General features: G+C 36.1%; 4 protein-coding genes across 4 annotated transcripts; 1 reads left to right on the top strand and 3 right to left on the bottom strand.

The window, feature by feature from the left end:
• Positions 1-743: 743 nt before the first annotated feature.
• LOC145634431 (uncharacterized) lies at positions 744-1,707 on the bottom strand. Its single transcript, XM_081685855.1, has one exon. It carries the CDS (start codon positions 1,618-1,620, stop codon positions 1,138-1,140), a length of 483 nt encoding a protein of 160 aa, XP_081541981.1. The 5' UTR covers positions 1,621-1,707; the 3' UTR covers positions 744-1,137.
• A 2,087-nt stretch (positions 1,708-3,794) lies between these two features.
• LOC145634430 (uncharacterized) lies at positions 3,795-4,580 on the bottom strand. Its single transcript, XM_081685854.1, has one exon. The coding sequence runs from the start codon at positions 4,489-4,491 to the stop codon at positions 4,039-4,041; it is 453 nt and encodes a 150-aa protein (XP_081541980.1). The 5' UTR covers positions 4,492-4,580; the 3' UTR covers positions 3,795-4,038.
• Positions 4,581-7,457: 2,877 nt separating this feature from the next.
• Positions 7,458-8,276, bottom strand: LOC145634432 (uncharacterized). The gene has a single exon (XM_081685856.1). The coding sequence runs from the start codon at positions 8,198-8,200 to the stop codon at positions 7,748-7,750; it is 453 nt and encodes a 150-aa protein (XP_081541982.1). The 5' UTR covers positions 8,201-8,276; the 3' UTR covers positions 7,458-7,747.
• Positions 8,277-10,046: 1,770 nt separating this feature from the next.
• On the top strand, positions 10,047-11,048 carry LOC145636589 (uncharacterized). Its single transcript, XM_081688166.1, has one exon. The coding sequence runs from the start codon at positions 10,047-10,049 to the stop codon at positions 11,046-11,048; it is 1,002 nt and encodes a 333-aa protein (XP_081544292.1).
• Positions 11,049-15,147: the final 4,099 nt, after the last annotated feature.

Below are 15,147 nucleotides of genomic sequence, written 5' to 3'. Positions count from 1 at the left end.
CATCTTAATGTTGTTAATACATGAGAAACCCACATTTAAGTTTTGAATTTGAATAATGTATGTATTAATGTATGTTAAGGGTTAAATGTTATGGAGTATATATGTGCTAATATGTGCGTTGGTAGGTAATCATGAAAAACCAAGTACGTACTTAGTATATAGGCCAGGTATATATTTGTACAAAAAAATAGCATTATTGAATCTTGATCTTTTATAATGATGATGAATTTTTTATTTTTTTTTTTTTGAAAGATAATGATGATGAATTTAAATTGAGCTGAACTGTAACTAAACTATATTGTCTATATAGACGTACAGTTGGAAGTTTTTACATAGTGAAAATTGTGTAAATTGAACCGAAAAGTAAACTTGATAAAATTATGGAGATAAAATTGAGTGAATTCAATATTGAATTATTCTAATGAAATTATAGAGAGAAAATTGCTTAAATTGAATTGAACACAACCGAAATTTTGAAAATAGGTCCAAAAGAACAGGGCCGGGTTGACTTTTAGTTTTAACTACAACGGAGTAATGTGCAAAATGGCTTCCTACTAACTAGAAAGACGAAATGACTAGTGATATATCGTTAACATTATTAGTATTTACTTGACTTGAGGTAAATTGTACTAAATTGTAAATGTTTCAAGACAATGCTCTTGAATTGTAAATAATTCCTGCGAGAATTATTTCTCTTTTGAGTACATACATACTTGTATGCTTGATTATACACAAGATTAACCTTTTATCTCATTCACTACATTTTGAGGAAAAAAGAAAAAACTTTTATACATACACTACTTAAAGTAGTACGAGTAATAAATTCAACCTTCTTATCTTTGTTCTACTTGTCATTAGAAAAGAGTTATTAGACTTATTACCGAATTACAGAGTATACACTAATATATAAGATGTGAGTTGAGCTTCACTATAATAGATATTTTCCATTACATTGAACACACCGAGTACATGATTTAGGAACCTCCAAACATATGAATACAAATCCAAGCCATGCAAACGAATGGACTTAATTTCCTTAATATATAAAGTACTCTTTTATTCTGTTTGTACGATACATATGTTGCCATACATTATTATCACATCAAACAATGAACAATTTTAAATTAGAACTTATGCTTAATCTCCACCACCTCCGTAACCTCTGCCATATCCACCACCTTCACCGTGTCCATATCCACTTCCACCACCGGAACCTCCACCACCGCCACCTCCACCACCACCGCCGCCGCCACCACCTCCTCCTCGTCCGCCTCCTCGTGATCCATGACCTCCTGATCTAGACCCAGCGCTTGAGCCAGCATAGGAGCCTGCTTCAGAACCTGCATTTCCACCTCCACCTGAGCTCGAGCTTGAGCTAGATGAAGCAGAACTTGAGCTAGAACTTGAACCACCGGACCCTGATCCAGCTCCGGCACCAGCTCCAGAGCCCGATCCACCACCAAGACCTAAGCCTAGCCCTAACCCTAATCCAACCCCTACACCACCAAGGTCTATACCCAATTCCTTCCTAGCTACCCTATTCTCAGGTCTCTCAATCTCAGCAAAAGAAATTGTAACAAGTAGGGCAATGAATAGTGCAATACATTTTAGACGTGCCATGTTTGTTTTTTGTTTCAAAACTATCAAATCAGTTGATTGTGAAGTAATTTGAAAGGGTAGAGGGGCTATTTATAGATCCATGGCATATGATAGTGCCAAAGCAAGGTGTTCTTACTTGGTGTTGGATGATTATTAAACATATAGTGCTCGAAAATTCTAGAATTCTTTTGTAATAAATTATTATTAAACCTAAACTCATGGTTACAATTTAAATTTGCCGCGTTAGGGCACTAACATGTGCATAAAAAATGGTCCGCGCTTTATTTTTGGCTTGTTGACTTGTGTAGCCTTAGTGTGTTAGTAATACAAAACAATTTCATGCGTGCTATGCCATTTTAGATATGAATATGAATTTAGCGGCTACCACTAGGTTTTGTCCACCATTAACAATTTACTTGCAAAAGGAAATTGTGGTTGACATTTTGCCATCTCAAGGTTTATCTTAGGATGAGTAACATGCATGTATTAATCAAACTTAATAGAATAGAATTATATACTAAGCAATTAAGCATGCATGTCATTAGTCATGTTGTGTTCTTATTAGTTAGTGATGGGGGTCAAGCAACAGAGTGTTTTAAATTATCTATATTATTAATACTAAGACAAATATATAATTCTAACAGTAAACAATTATCTTTTGAAGAAAAACCCTAACGAATATATAGTATAATTATTTACACACATTACTACTCAATTAGGGTTTATCATGAACACCATAAATCTTTTTCACCTATTTATATTATTGTCAATAATCGATATAAACTCATCTATTAAACGATTTAATTGTCATAAATAATTCCAATGTATGAAATTGGATTCTATTATTGTGTTTCAGAATGGAATGCACCTTGTACCTACACCTTTTGGAAGCTTATTTCGGCCATGGAAGAGAAGAGCTGATGCAAATCTCGAAGGCCAACATGGTAAAATTAGAGGTGGAAGATGCACTAAATCAGTGTAAAGCATGTATTATTCATCAAATTTTCATTTATTTGAACTTATCTTATCATATATGAATTTAAGCTTATATATGAACTTATTAAAACTTGTTTTAATTACTTGTAATTTGAATTTTAATTTTCATCAACCTTTATCAGAATTTATTTTTACTGTACTTGTCTTATTTGAATTTATTTATGAGACCCGAGGTGAACATAACATGACTATATCAAGATGTAATTAGGATCAATTGCGATGTCTTCCTTGATTTTTGTTTTTAAGGAGAACAATTCTTCACATCATTGCACGCAACATGATGAAGATCGACCAAGGGAAATTCCAAATTGAAGGCATTGGCACAACATGATATATAACTTAAAGGCCTGTTCACTTTTACTGAATTGAGCTGAACTGAACTGAACTAATTGGAGCTGAACTTAACTCATTGGAGTTCAATTAAACTAAACTGAACTGAATAGAGTTGAAATGAATATTTTATGAGAGAAGGAAATTAAGAGCTGAACTGAATTGAACTTAACTAGTTGGAATTGAACTAAATTGAACTGAACTTAACTGAACTGAGCTGATTGAAGCTCAACTGAACTGAAATTAACCTGGAGTAAACAGGCCCTAATAAATTATTCAATCGATTTTAAACAGATGTGTTCTTTCTGACATTTTGACATATTGGTTATTGGTAAAACAACTCTAACATCATCTAGCTAGACCTAAACAGTTTACAGTTCGAACTTAAATATTGCTAGATTGTTATTACTTAAATTATTCTTAGACTAAACATGTGCACCAGTGTCTGAACAACTAACAACACAACTTGCATCTAGACCTCGATTATATTGAATAACAACGCAAAAATGGTATAAAGTTAATTATTCTTTCATTGTTCCTTAATACTTGAGAAATACTTCGTACTAAAATCGATAATAATTCATTAGAGGAAATCCATCAAATTAGTTGTACATGATTGTAAGATTGTGTAAATCTCCTTGATTAGGATATTCTCATTATTCATTAATCAATATATATAGGGATTACTAAAATTGACATATATACTTCCCGTTCAAAAAAAAAAAAAAAAAAAAAAAAACCGACATATATACTTGTATATGGTTTATTAGTATCAAAGACTCAAAGTCATAAACAAACACTTGTCATTGAAAAGATCGAGTTGTGCGCGCTGCCGATTTATATTAGATGCAAAGCTGAACTTCACAATATATAAAAACAACTTATAATTGACAATATAATACGTGGTACATGATATTATTATTTGAATACTAGAATTAACGAACATATTGAAAATACAAACAAGCAAGCTAAAAGCTGATTAAACAAATAGACTTTTTATATGGGACACCTTTCTTTTTATTCTGTTACACTACTCACAAACAGATGCTATATATCTTAGAGGATATTAACACTAGCATGTTGACGACCATTTCATGTAGACTTCAAATTAATTTAGTCTTCACCGCCACCATATCCTCCACCATACCCGCCACCTTCACCGTGTCCATACCCACTTCCTTCACCTGAACCACCACCGCCGCCACCACCTCCACCTCCACCACCACCTCCTCCACCACCACGGCCTCCACCTCGTGATCTTGACCCAGATCCGGCTCTTGACCCAGCATAGGATCCTGCTTCTGAACCCGCATTTCCACCTCCACCTGAGCTCGAGCTAGATGAAGCAGAGCTGGAGCTAGAACTTGAACCACCGGATCCAGATCCAGCACCGGCACCAGCTCCAGAGCTCGATCCACCGCCGAGTCCCAATCCTAGACCCAAACCTACCCCTACACCCCCGAGATCTATACCCAAGTCCTTCCTTGCAACCCTACTCTCACCGAATATAGCAGAAGTTGCAACAAATAAGGCAAGGAAAAGTGCAATAAATTTTAGACGTGCCATTTTTTATTTGTTTCTATTATGATCAACTCAATTGATAGTAAGGAAATAAGTATGTAAGAAGGGCTATTTATAGATGCCAAAGTAAGGTGATCATACTTGGTGTTTTGATGATTCAACATATATAGTAACAATTTTTTATTATTTTACTAGTTACTTAACCTAATTTGTGGTTGCCAATATTTTGCCGCATTATGGAACCGTCCCATGCAAAAAAGGTCCCACGCACTATTTTTAGCTTGTTGACTTAATTGTTTGCCCTAAATCCCTAACTTTTAACTTCTTATTTCGTAATTGTCTTTGAGTTTTTAAGCTTGTAAGATGAAGTTAGTGACTAACAAATCACTAGGCTCTGTCCACCATTAATAACTTGCTAAGGATTATTCAATATATTTTGTTTAATTTTACTTCCATTCATTTTCATTATACATAATGAATAAAGAAATATAATGATATCCATCTCAACTTTCAATTAAGTTCTCTTCAGGGTGATGATTAAATATCATACAGTAATTAATACTTGTATAAATTAAATAATTAAGTTCCCAGTGAGAAGAGCGGTCATGGCAACCTAAATTCTTAATAAGTATAATTGGGTTTCTTCAAATTAAATTACATGTGTTAAGTAAAATATTATTTTGTTCTCCATATAATGTTTTTTCTAATACAATTAATGTGCAATATAATATTTGAAATGCAACATGTATGTAGGCAAAATTATAATAAAAAGGAAATTTTGTGAAAACCTACCTATTATAGTCCAGAATTTGCGAGAAACTACCTATTAAAAAAAATGTTGTAATTGACTACCTAATTTTGAAAAATGTTGTAATTTACTACCTTACTTTGAAAAATGTTGTAATTTATTACCTTACGCCGGATTATGAAGTTTGACCTAAATTTTCCGGCGTTGACTTGGTCACGTGACATTTAGTGACCATCATGTAGGAAAATTGTGAGAAAATTTGGGAAAGAAAAGGGTCATTAAGTGTCACGTGACGCCGTAGAATTCTGGTTAAACTCCTTCATAATCCGGCGTAAGGTAGTAAATTACAACATTTTTCAAAAATTAGTTAATCAATTGCAACATTTTTTTAATAGGTAGTTTCTCGCAAATTCTAGATTATAATAGGTATTTTTTCACAAAATTTCCTAATAAAAACAGTAAAAATGTGTGAATGTGTATGTGATATGTACAATTTTTTTTTTTTTTTTGACAACATTAGAAAGTTGATTATTGTACTTGACCTATCATTACTCAGATGGTGTTTATCATCATATCATTAACATTTAGATCTTTGTATGGTTAAGGTGTCGTGAATATAAGTAATTTGAAATCCATTATTCATTCTAACTACTCGCTCGTTGCCATATGCCTGAGCATTTAGATCTTTTATGGTTAATGTATCATGAACATAAGTAATTTGAAATTGTTCATATTAATTACTAGTAGTCACATGCTCGTAAAAATAATCGAATTATTGAGACTGTATCTAAGTTACACGAAAACGAAGACAGGAAACGAGAAATCAGGGAAATGGAAATTTTGAAATTTTGGAAAACAGGGACACGAAAAAATACATAAATAAAAGACATTTAATTGGAATGAAATACCAATAAATAAACTGTCTTCAAAAAAAAAAAAATACCAAATAAACTTGCAAGAAATAAAAACAAACAAATACTTCGTTTTGTATATTGCAAGAATTCCCCTTACTTACAAATTAAATCCAAAAATAAACATCAATTGGTGAAATCTGTCGGTGGTAGCTAGTTAGATCAACGTTGTTCTAACAAGGCGGTGACGGCAGTAAACAAGGATCTCCAAAGCTTGGAACATGGCAATTACAGAAACAACTCAAACAACCATGCTGCTTGACTGCTTGTAATTGTAAATTTATGGGTTTCATTGTTGTTTTTTTAGGGGAAACGTTAATTGATATCCTTAATTAAGTTCCCACAAGTTTCTGAACTTCTAAATTATGTGAGACGTGTCGCAAAATAAGGAAACTCCATGAGCCGTTTTGAAACACGTTTTGAAACGCAAGACGTTTCCGAAACGTTTTGAAAACGATACGTGGGAAAACTCATTATATTCTCACTTGTGAGTGTTCCATGACTCCCATCTCATCAATAATTGGTTTTTTTTTATTGAACCTCCTTTGAGCATATAAGTGGACCGAACTCTCCTACTTTATATTTGAGTTGCCTAATACGAGTACTTGTGACATAAGTACCCCCGTAGCTAACTATATGCTCACCCATCATGTACTTGCTAATTAGATTAGTACTCTTATACTCCATAACAGTTTTAATTAAGGAAATTTTGTGAAAAACTACCTATTATAATCCAGAATTTGCGAGAAACTACCTATTAAAAAAAATGTTGTAATTGACTACCTAATTTTTTTAAAATGTTGTAATTTACTACCTTTATGCCGGATTATGAATGAGTTTGACCAAAATTCTCCGGCGTTGACTTGGTCACATGACACTTGGTGAAAGAAAAGGGTCATTAAGTGTCACGTGATGATCACGTGACCAAGTCAACATCGGAGAACTTTGGTCAAACTCCTTCATAATCCGGCGTAAGGTAGTAAATTACAACATTTTTCGAAAATTAGGTAGTCAATTACAACATTTTTTTTAATAGGTAGTTTCTCGCAAATTCTGAACTATAATAGGTAGTTTTTCACAAAATTTCCTTTAATTAATAAAGATACAAACTAAAACCTATTTAAAGGGACCATATACTCTCTTTGCTAGCTAGTCATCTAACGAACTTCTCATTTAAAATCTAAAGCTCTCTCGAAAAATTTATAACCTATTTAAAGGGACCATATACTCTTATGGAATTTTGCTTATTTCTTTTCAATACATAGTCATTAGTATCATTATGCAAAAATTGTACTTATTCTCATTGTTGCTACAATTTATACATATAGGAGTTTGAATAAAAGATTTATATAGAACGCAAACTGAACTTTTCATTATAACTTTTTTGACGTTATTACTATTCAATGAATAACACACTGCGTAAATAAAAACACAAACTATAGCTAGCAAAGCAAATCGACTTTCTACAATGGGAAACCTTAAATTTACTTTATTCTATTTGTATACTCTTTAAAGTACATAGATGTTGCCATGCATGGTAACTTGCATTGCTAGTCATTAAACAATAATAAACAAGCTCTCTTAAAAGCTCATTTTCAATTAACACAAGAATGTCAACTTAAATTTAGCTTAGACTTCATATTTAGTCCCCACCACCACCATACCCTCCACCATGTCCACCACCTTCACCATGTCCATACCCACTTCCTTGACCCGAACCACCACCGCCTCCTCCTCCTCCTCCACCACCTCCACCACCGCCTCCTCCACCACGACCACCACCTCGTGATCTTGAGCCTGACCCAGCACTAGACCCGGCATAGGAGCCTGCTTCAGAGCCTGCACCTCCTCCACCTGAACCTGAGCTTGAGCTAGATGAAGCAGAGCTCGAGCTAGAACTTGAACCACCGGATCCAGCACCAGCCCCGGCTCCAGAGCCAGACCCTCCACCAACACCCAACCCTAGGCCTAACCCTAGCCCTACACCACCAAGGTCTAAACCCAAGTCCTTCCTTGCAATCCTACTTTCACTCAATACAATAGAAGTTGCAACAAGTAGTACAATTAGTAAAGCATTAGATTTTAGACGAGCCATGTTTTGATTTGTTTCAAATATAGAGAAGAATGAAAGGGATATTTATAGTAAGAAAAGAAGTGAACCTTGTGGTAAGATGCTAACCATTAGTCCATTAGACCTTTTTTTTTTTTTTTTTTTTTTTTTGAGAAAGCCTAGTCCAAGACCATTACATAAAAGTGGAGTGACGGTCGAATTTTTTTGGTACAAGAAAATTAATAAAAATTTTAGTATATGGTTTTATGACATGTACATTTGTGAAGGTTGTTATATGCCATGTGATTTCCACTAAGGAATTATTGTGATAGTGGAATGCATGAAATTGTCCATTATATTAAAGTTTGATGACTATCATTGTAAGTTTCGGCATGCTCAAACATTTTTTTCCTACGCAAAAATAAATCTCTATTATTTCACTTCAATTCATATGTGCATCCTTACACGATTTCAGTAGTAAGCTTTTTAGCAGGATGATGAAATCTTATCTAATAAGGCCTTCTTGTTGGTGATTTCCCACTAGGTCGGTATACCAAGAAAGTGGTAGGGGAAAGCATCCGCCGAACAATCTAGATCTTCCGAGACACGTACTCCATCTGCCTTAGATTTTTTTTTTTTTTTTACTATTTATAAGGTCGAACTTTATAATCTTTGAATGTAATTTGTTAGTAAACTATGGATTGGAGTTTCATACAAGTACTATAGTATATATCTTGATGAAACTGTTACTATATATATAACTTCGTTTGAGATTATTTCAACTTTTAATAATTTTTATTAGGGTGTACAATACCCTGGCCTATTCATAATTTTTTACTTATTTGAATTTATTATTAAAACTTATACTTCGTATTAGTTGTATTTTGTACTTGGATTGGATAACCGGCCATTATCAAATTAAAACTTTATTTTTCTAAACTGAACTTATTTTTACAGCTGAAATAAATGAAAATAAGGTGAACAAATTACGGCTATGCACTATAAGATTTTTTTTTTATGATCAATAGTGTGCCTTGGAGATGCACTACTAAATTAAAGTCAAAATGTGACATTTATTTGTAAGACGTAGGGAAGAATTTTATCTTAGTAATTATTTATGATTGAAAAAATATTAAAAATATATTTTATAGACAAAATAGGCCTTAATTTTTTTGGTTTTATTTGGTGTTTAGATAGCCACAAGGATGGGTGATAAAAATCGATCCCAAGACCTCTTAAATTTGGAAGAGGAGCTCTAACCTCTCAAGCTATACCTCACTCTAAGAAAACCTTTATTTTATTTTATGAGAAAAGCCAAGCCAAACTAATATATATAATGAAGTAATTAGTTCCACTAAATTTATTTATTTTAACATTGTTAACTTTGTGTCGGGAGAGTTATTTTTTCTCTTTTTCCTGGACCTTTAAAATAGGATCAACTTAATCATTTCATTCTCTAAAATGGAGGACAATGATAGAAATACAGGTAATGTTACAGGGTTCTTGTGAATATAATCAAATCAAATATCACGAATTCACGATCCATGACTTGAGATCGATATACATCAAAACTCAAAAGGTCAACATCATCTCGCTCCAGATTTTGAATATTGTTAATTCTAAGACTTAAACAGACTAAACTAGTTGACATCCATACATTGTTATTAGGGGGTGGATTGGGTAATTGTTAAGCCCGTATATAATTTATTGTATTTAGTGGGTTAACAGGCTAAGTTTAGGCCATTGGCTTAGGTTGTATATATACCGATTTAACAATCAATACAAACTAAGAATACACATTCTTGACATGGTATCAGGCCTAACTAAAAACAAACCCTAAAACACAGAATTTTGCTTTCCTCTCCACGATCATTCATCGAACAGAACATCCATGGAAGACGGGAAACTCGATCCTTCATCTCCTTTCTATCTCGGTGCTGGAGATCAACCGGGAAATTTGATCACTCACGTGGTCTTGAAAGGTGACAATTACCTGGCTTGGTCGAGAGCAATTACGTTGTCTCTTCGATCTCGTCGAAAATTTGGATTCGTTGATGGAACAATCACGAAGCCAACTGAAAAGAAGAAATTATTGGATTGGGAAACAGTCAATTCAATGCTCGTTTCATGGATATTGCGCTCTATGGAACCTAAACTAGCGGCATCACTGCCCTTCTTTGATGAGGCTCAACGCCTTTGGGCTTATTTAGAACAGAGGTATTGTGTCTCCAATGGACCAAGGTTGCAACAACTTAGGTCAAAGATTACTGATTGTCGGAAAACTGAAAATATGTCGATTGAAGATTATTATACAACGCTCATGTGCTTGTTTGATGATCTGACCAGAATTAAACCTCTCCGTGGCTGTGAATGCGAGAAGTGCTCGTGTGATGTTGCGGGTAAACTTGCGGCAGACAGGGAGGAGGAGATACTCCACCAATTTTTATGTGGAATTGATGATTCGAAGTATGCTGTGGTGCGCACGAACTTGTTATCACAACAGCCTTCGGTTGATTTAAACTGTGCCTATCAAGCTCTTCTCCAAGAGGAGGAATCGCGCGGCTTAGCTAAGGGTCGAGTTGACAGAGAAGCAATGAAGGATGCTCACGCGTTTGCTGTTTCTGCAATTCGATCAAAGGGAATCCCAGAACGCCGTGATAAAACAAAATTATTCTGCTCTCATTGCAAGAAAATAGGGCATGATAATGAGGGCTGCTTTGTTCTCCATGGCTATCCCGAATGGTGGCACGAATTGAAACGCAAGAAGGAGACAACACGCTCTTCTCAAAAATCCGCAGGGTCAGTGTCTGATGGGAAGTCTGTTGTTCGCGCCAATGCGGTGAGTGGGCTTGTTTCTTCGACAGGGACGTACAACTTCTGGAAGTGGGGATAATATATCCTTAAATGATCTCAAACCTGAGGATATTCGGGTTTTGCTAAATATGGCCTCTCTTCAGCAAGATCGTATGCAAGGTGAGCTCTTATCCTCTTGGATTATTGATACGGGGGCATCACATCATATCACCGGGAATGAATCTTGCTTGGTGGATGTTCGTATGATCTCACCGTGTCCCGTGGGACTTCCGAATAGGGAACAAGCAATTGCTTTGAAGGAAGGTCGAGTATTGTTGGCAGACAACATAATTTTGGAACATGTTTTATTTGTTCCGAATTTACAATGCAATTTAATATCGGTGTCTAAAATGATTGATCACTCAAATTGTTTTGTACGATTCACTAACTCTTTATGTGCTATACAGGACCAATGCTCGGGGAGCCTGATTGGAGCCGGTGAATGAAAGGATGGACTCTACTATTTCCGACGACTTCCTACAGTATGTGCGGTGCAAGTTCCTGCAGAATCAGAATTTGAGTTGTGGCATAGAAGGCTTGGGCATCCGTCGGATAGAGTGGTTAAGTTGATTCCGCCTCTTCGTAGTAGTTCTGCACTTAAATATCTGAATAAAGCTTGTGATGTGTGTCCTCAAGCTAAACAACGTAGGGATAGCTTTCCTAATAGTGATAGTAAAGCTAGTTGTATTTTTGAATTAATTCATTGTGATTTATGGGGGTCGTATAAAACTCCCTTTACTTGTGGTGCACATTATTTTTTGGCATTAGTTGATGATTATTCTAGAGGTGTTTGGGTTTATTTATTGAATTCAAAAACCGAAGTTTATTCCGCATTTTGTTCTTTTTTTGCTATGGTTGAACGTCAATTTGGTGTGTCTGTCAAATTGGCGAGGAGTGATAATGGAACTGAGTTCAATTGCATGATTCCATACTTTAAAGAACAGGGCATACTTTTTCAGAATTCTTGTGTTGGGACTCCCCAACAAAATGGTCGTGTTGAGCGGAAACATCAACATATCTTGAATGTGGGGCGGGCTTTGATGTTTCAAGGGAATTTACCTATTGGTTTTTGGGGTGAGTGTGTTCTTGGGGCGGTTTATTTGATTAATCGCACTCCTTCTAGCTTACTACAAAACAAAACCCCATATGAAATTTTATTTGATAAAGAGCCTAGTTTTGATGAATTACGTGTTTTTGGTTCTCTTTGTTTTGCCCATAACCAAAAATCTAAGGGAGATAAACTTGCCCCTAGAAGTCGAAAATGTGCTTTTTTAGGCTACCCTCACGGTAAAAAGGGATGGAAATTGTACGATCTTGAGACGGGTGAGATTTTTGTTTCCCGTGATGTAAAATTCTATGAGAATGAATTCCCATTTGCTTGTGACAAAACCTTGAATGTTGGCTCCAAAAATAATGTGGATAATGTGGGTGTAGACCTTGATTTTTTGGATGATTTGGAAGCGGTTTTAGAGGTGAGCGAAGCAAGCCGAGAACATCAGCCCGAGCACACTGCCGAGGGGGGGACTGCTGCTGCCGGCACTACAAACCGCAGCTCCCCAGCGGCAGGTGGCAGTGGCAGCAGCCTGCTTGTGGCAGGGACTGCTCTGGACAACAGTGCTGCTGCTACATTGGACGGAAGTGCAGAACCTGCCTTGGACAGCAGGGCAGCAGCTAGCAGCACCCTTGGGCAGCAGGAGGCAGCTGCTAGCGAAGGGAATTCTTCAACTCCTCTTGACATTGATCGTGGGGCTCGTGTGCGACGTCCACCGGGTTGGCATAAAGATTTTGTGGCACATAATGTACAAGTGACGAGTCCTCCTAGTTCACCTAATCCATGCTCCTCAGGTACTCCTTATCCTATAGCACATTATGTGAATTGTGACAATTTTTCCCAGCGACACCGTATATTTCTTGCAGCTGTAATTGCAGGCACTGAGCCCCGTAATTTCAAAGAGGCTATGACAGATGCAGGGTGGCGAGATGCAATGCAAAAAAAAAAATTACAACATTGGAGGATAATCAGACTTGGGTGATGGAAAGTGTTACCTCCAGGGAAGAAGGCTCTTGGGTGCAGATGGGTTTATAAAATCAAGTATAATTCTGATGGCACTGTTGAACGATTGAAGGCTCGTCTTGTCATATTTGGTAACCATCAGGTTGAAGGCATTGACTATAATGAGACGTTTGCTCCTGTGGCTAAAATGGTCATAGTTCGGACTTTCTTAGCTGTAGCTGCTGCGAAGAACTGGGAATTGCATCAAATGGATGTCCACAATGCTTTTCTCCATGGTGATCTTGATGAGGAGGTATACATGAAGCCACCTTCCGGGTTTCATTGTCGCAAACCTGGAATGGTATTTCGCCTTCAAAAGTCACTTTATGGTCTACGTCAGGCACCTCGTTGTTGGTTTGCCAAACTAGCCGGCTCACTCAAAAGGTATGGCTTCAAACAGTCGTACTCTGATTATTCTCTATTTACTCTGAATCAAGGGAATGTCCATCTTAGTGTTCTGGTGTATGTTGATGATTTATTGATTTCTGGCAATTCTACTTCTGCGATTTCTTCTTTTAAGGCGTATTTGAGTGATTGCTTTCATATGAAAGATTTGGGTGTGTTGAAATATTATTTTCTGGGTATTGAGGTTGCTCGTAGTCAGGAAGGCATATTTTTGTGCCAACGGAAATATACTCTTGATATTATTGCAGAGTCTGGATTATTAGGGGCACGCCCGGCAGGTACTCCAATTGAGCAAAACCATACTCTGGCAAAATCAGAGGCACCTTTTATTGATGACCCTGAGATGTATCGGCGTCTTGTTGGTCGTTTGATTTTTTTGTCTTTCACTAGACCTGATTTGACATACACAGTTCATATTCTGTCCCAATTTATGCATCAGCCCCGTCATGATCATTGGGAGGCCGCTCTTCGAACGGTGCGCTACTTGAAGGGTAGTCCAGATCAGGGTATTCTAATGCGCTCAGATTGTGACTTACAGTTGACAGGTTGGTGTGACGCGGATTGGGCTAGTTGTCCTCTTACGAGATGATCGATTACAGATTATTTGGTGTTTCTTGGAAATTCTCCTATTTCTTGGAAGACTAAAAAACAGGATACCGTTGCTAAATCCTCTGCAGAATCTGAGTATCGTACGATGTCTAAGGCCACTGTTGAGTTGAAATGGTTGAAGGCTCTCCTTGACAGTTTAGGAGTTTCGCATCCGCAAGCGATGAGTTTATTTTGTGATAGTCAGTCTGCATTGTATATTGCGCAAAATCCGGTCTTTCATGAGCGTACTAAGCATATTGAGGTTGATTGTCATTATGTTCGGGATGCAATTCAGGACGGGATTATTAGACCATCATATGTGAAGACCACGGATCAACTAACGGACATCTTCACAAAGGCGTTAAGCAAGCAACAATTTTAATTTGTATTTACTTGGCAAGTTGGGCATTTGTGATTTGCATGCTCTAACTTGAGGGGGGGTGTTAAGCCCGTATATAGTTTATTGTATTTAGTGGGTTAACGGGCTAAGTTTAGGCCCTTGGCTTAGGTTGTATATATACCGAATTAACAATCAATACAAACTAAGAATACACATTCTTGACAGTAATTTAAGTTAAGAGTACGGAAGGCTACCATAACCTTTATTTCAAGCCTCCCTTAAAAATTGTAAATGACATAACAATTTTATTAAGCTATATAATTTGCTACATATGCCTAGATTTTAACTTGTAGCTCATCTAGAAAAGTAAGAGAGATCTACAAATTTGTTCTTCTCATTTAAACTTGATTGATATACATGTTTTTCTTTTGGAAAATTTGCAAATTACAGCCGTTTAAAGTTCGTATTTTGCAAATTGCAGTCATTTTAAAAAAGTTGCAAATTGCAGCCCAAAATTCGTATTTTGCAAATTGCAGTCATTTAAAAAAAATTGCAAATTGCAGTCCAAAAGTTCGTATAAATTGTAAATTGCAGCCCGATTCAACCTTTTCATCGGTTTACATATCGAAAAATCTTCGATAAAGGTTTTAGGGGTCATTTTAGCTCTTAAGGGTCCGAATTGAGCTCAGAATTAGCAAAAAAATAACCTAAGTGTCTCATTTTTACAGTTTTTCATAAATCAATACATTTTTG

Source organism: Chenopodium album, chromosome 6 (genome assembly GCF_948465745.1).
Source record: "Chenopodium album chromosome 6, dcCheAlbu1.1, whole genome shotgun sequence".
Taxonomy (NCBI): Eukaryota; Viridiplantae; Streptophyta; class Magnoliopsida; order Caryophyllales; family Amaranthaceae; genus Chenopodium; species Chenopodium album.
The sequence above is the reverse complement of the archived record's forward strand: the minus strand, read 5'-3'. Positions and strand labels throughout refer to the sequence as shown.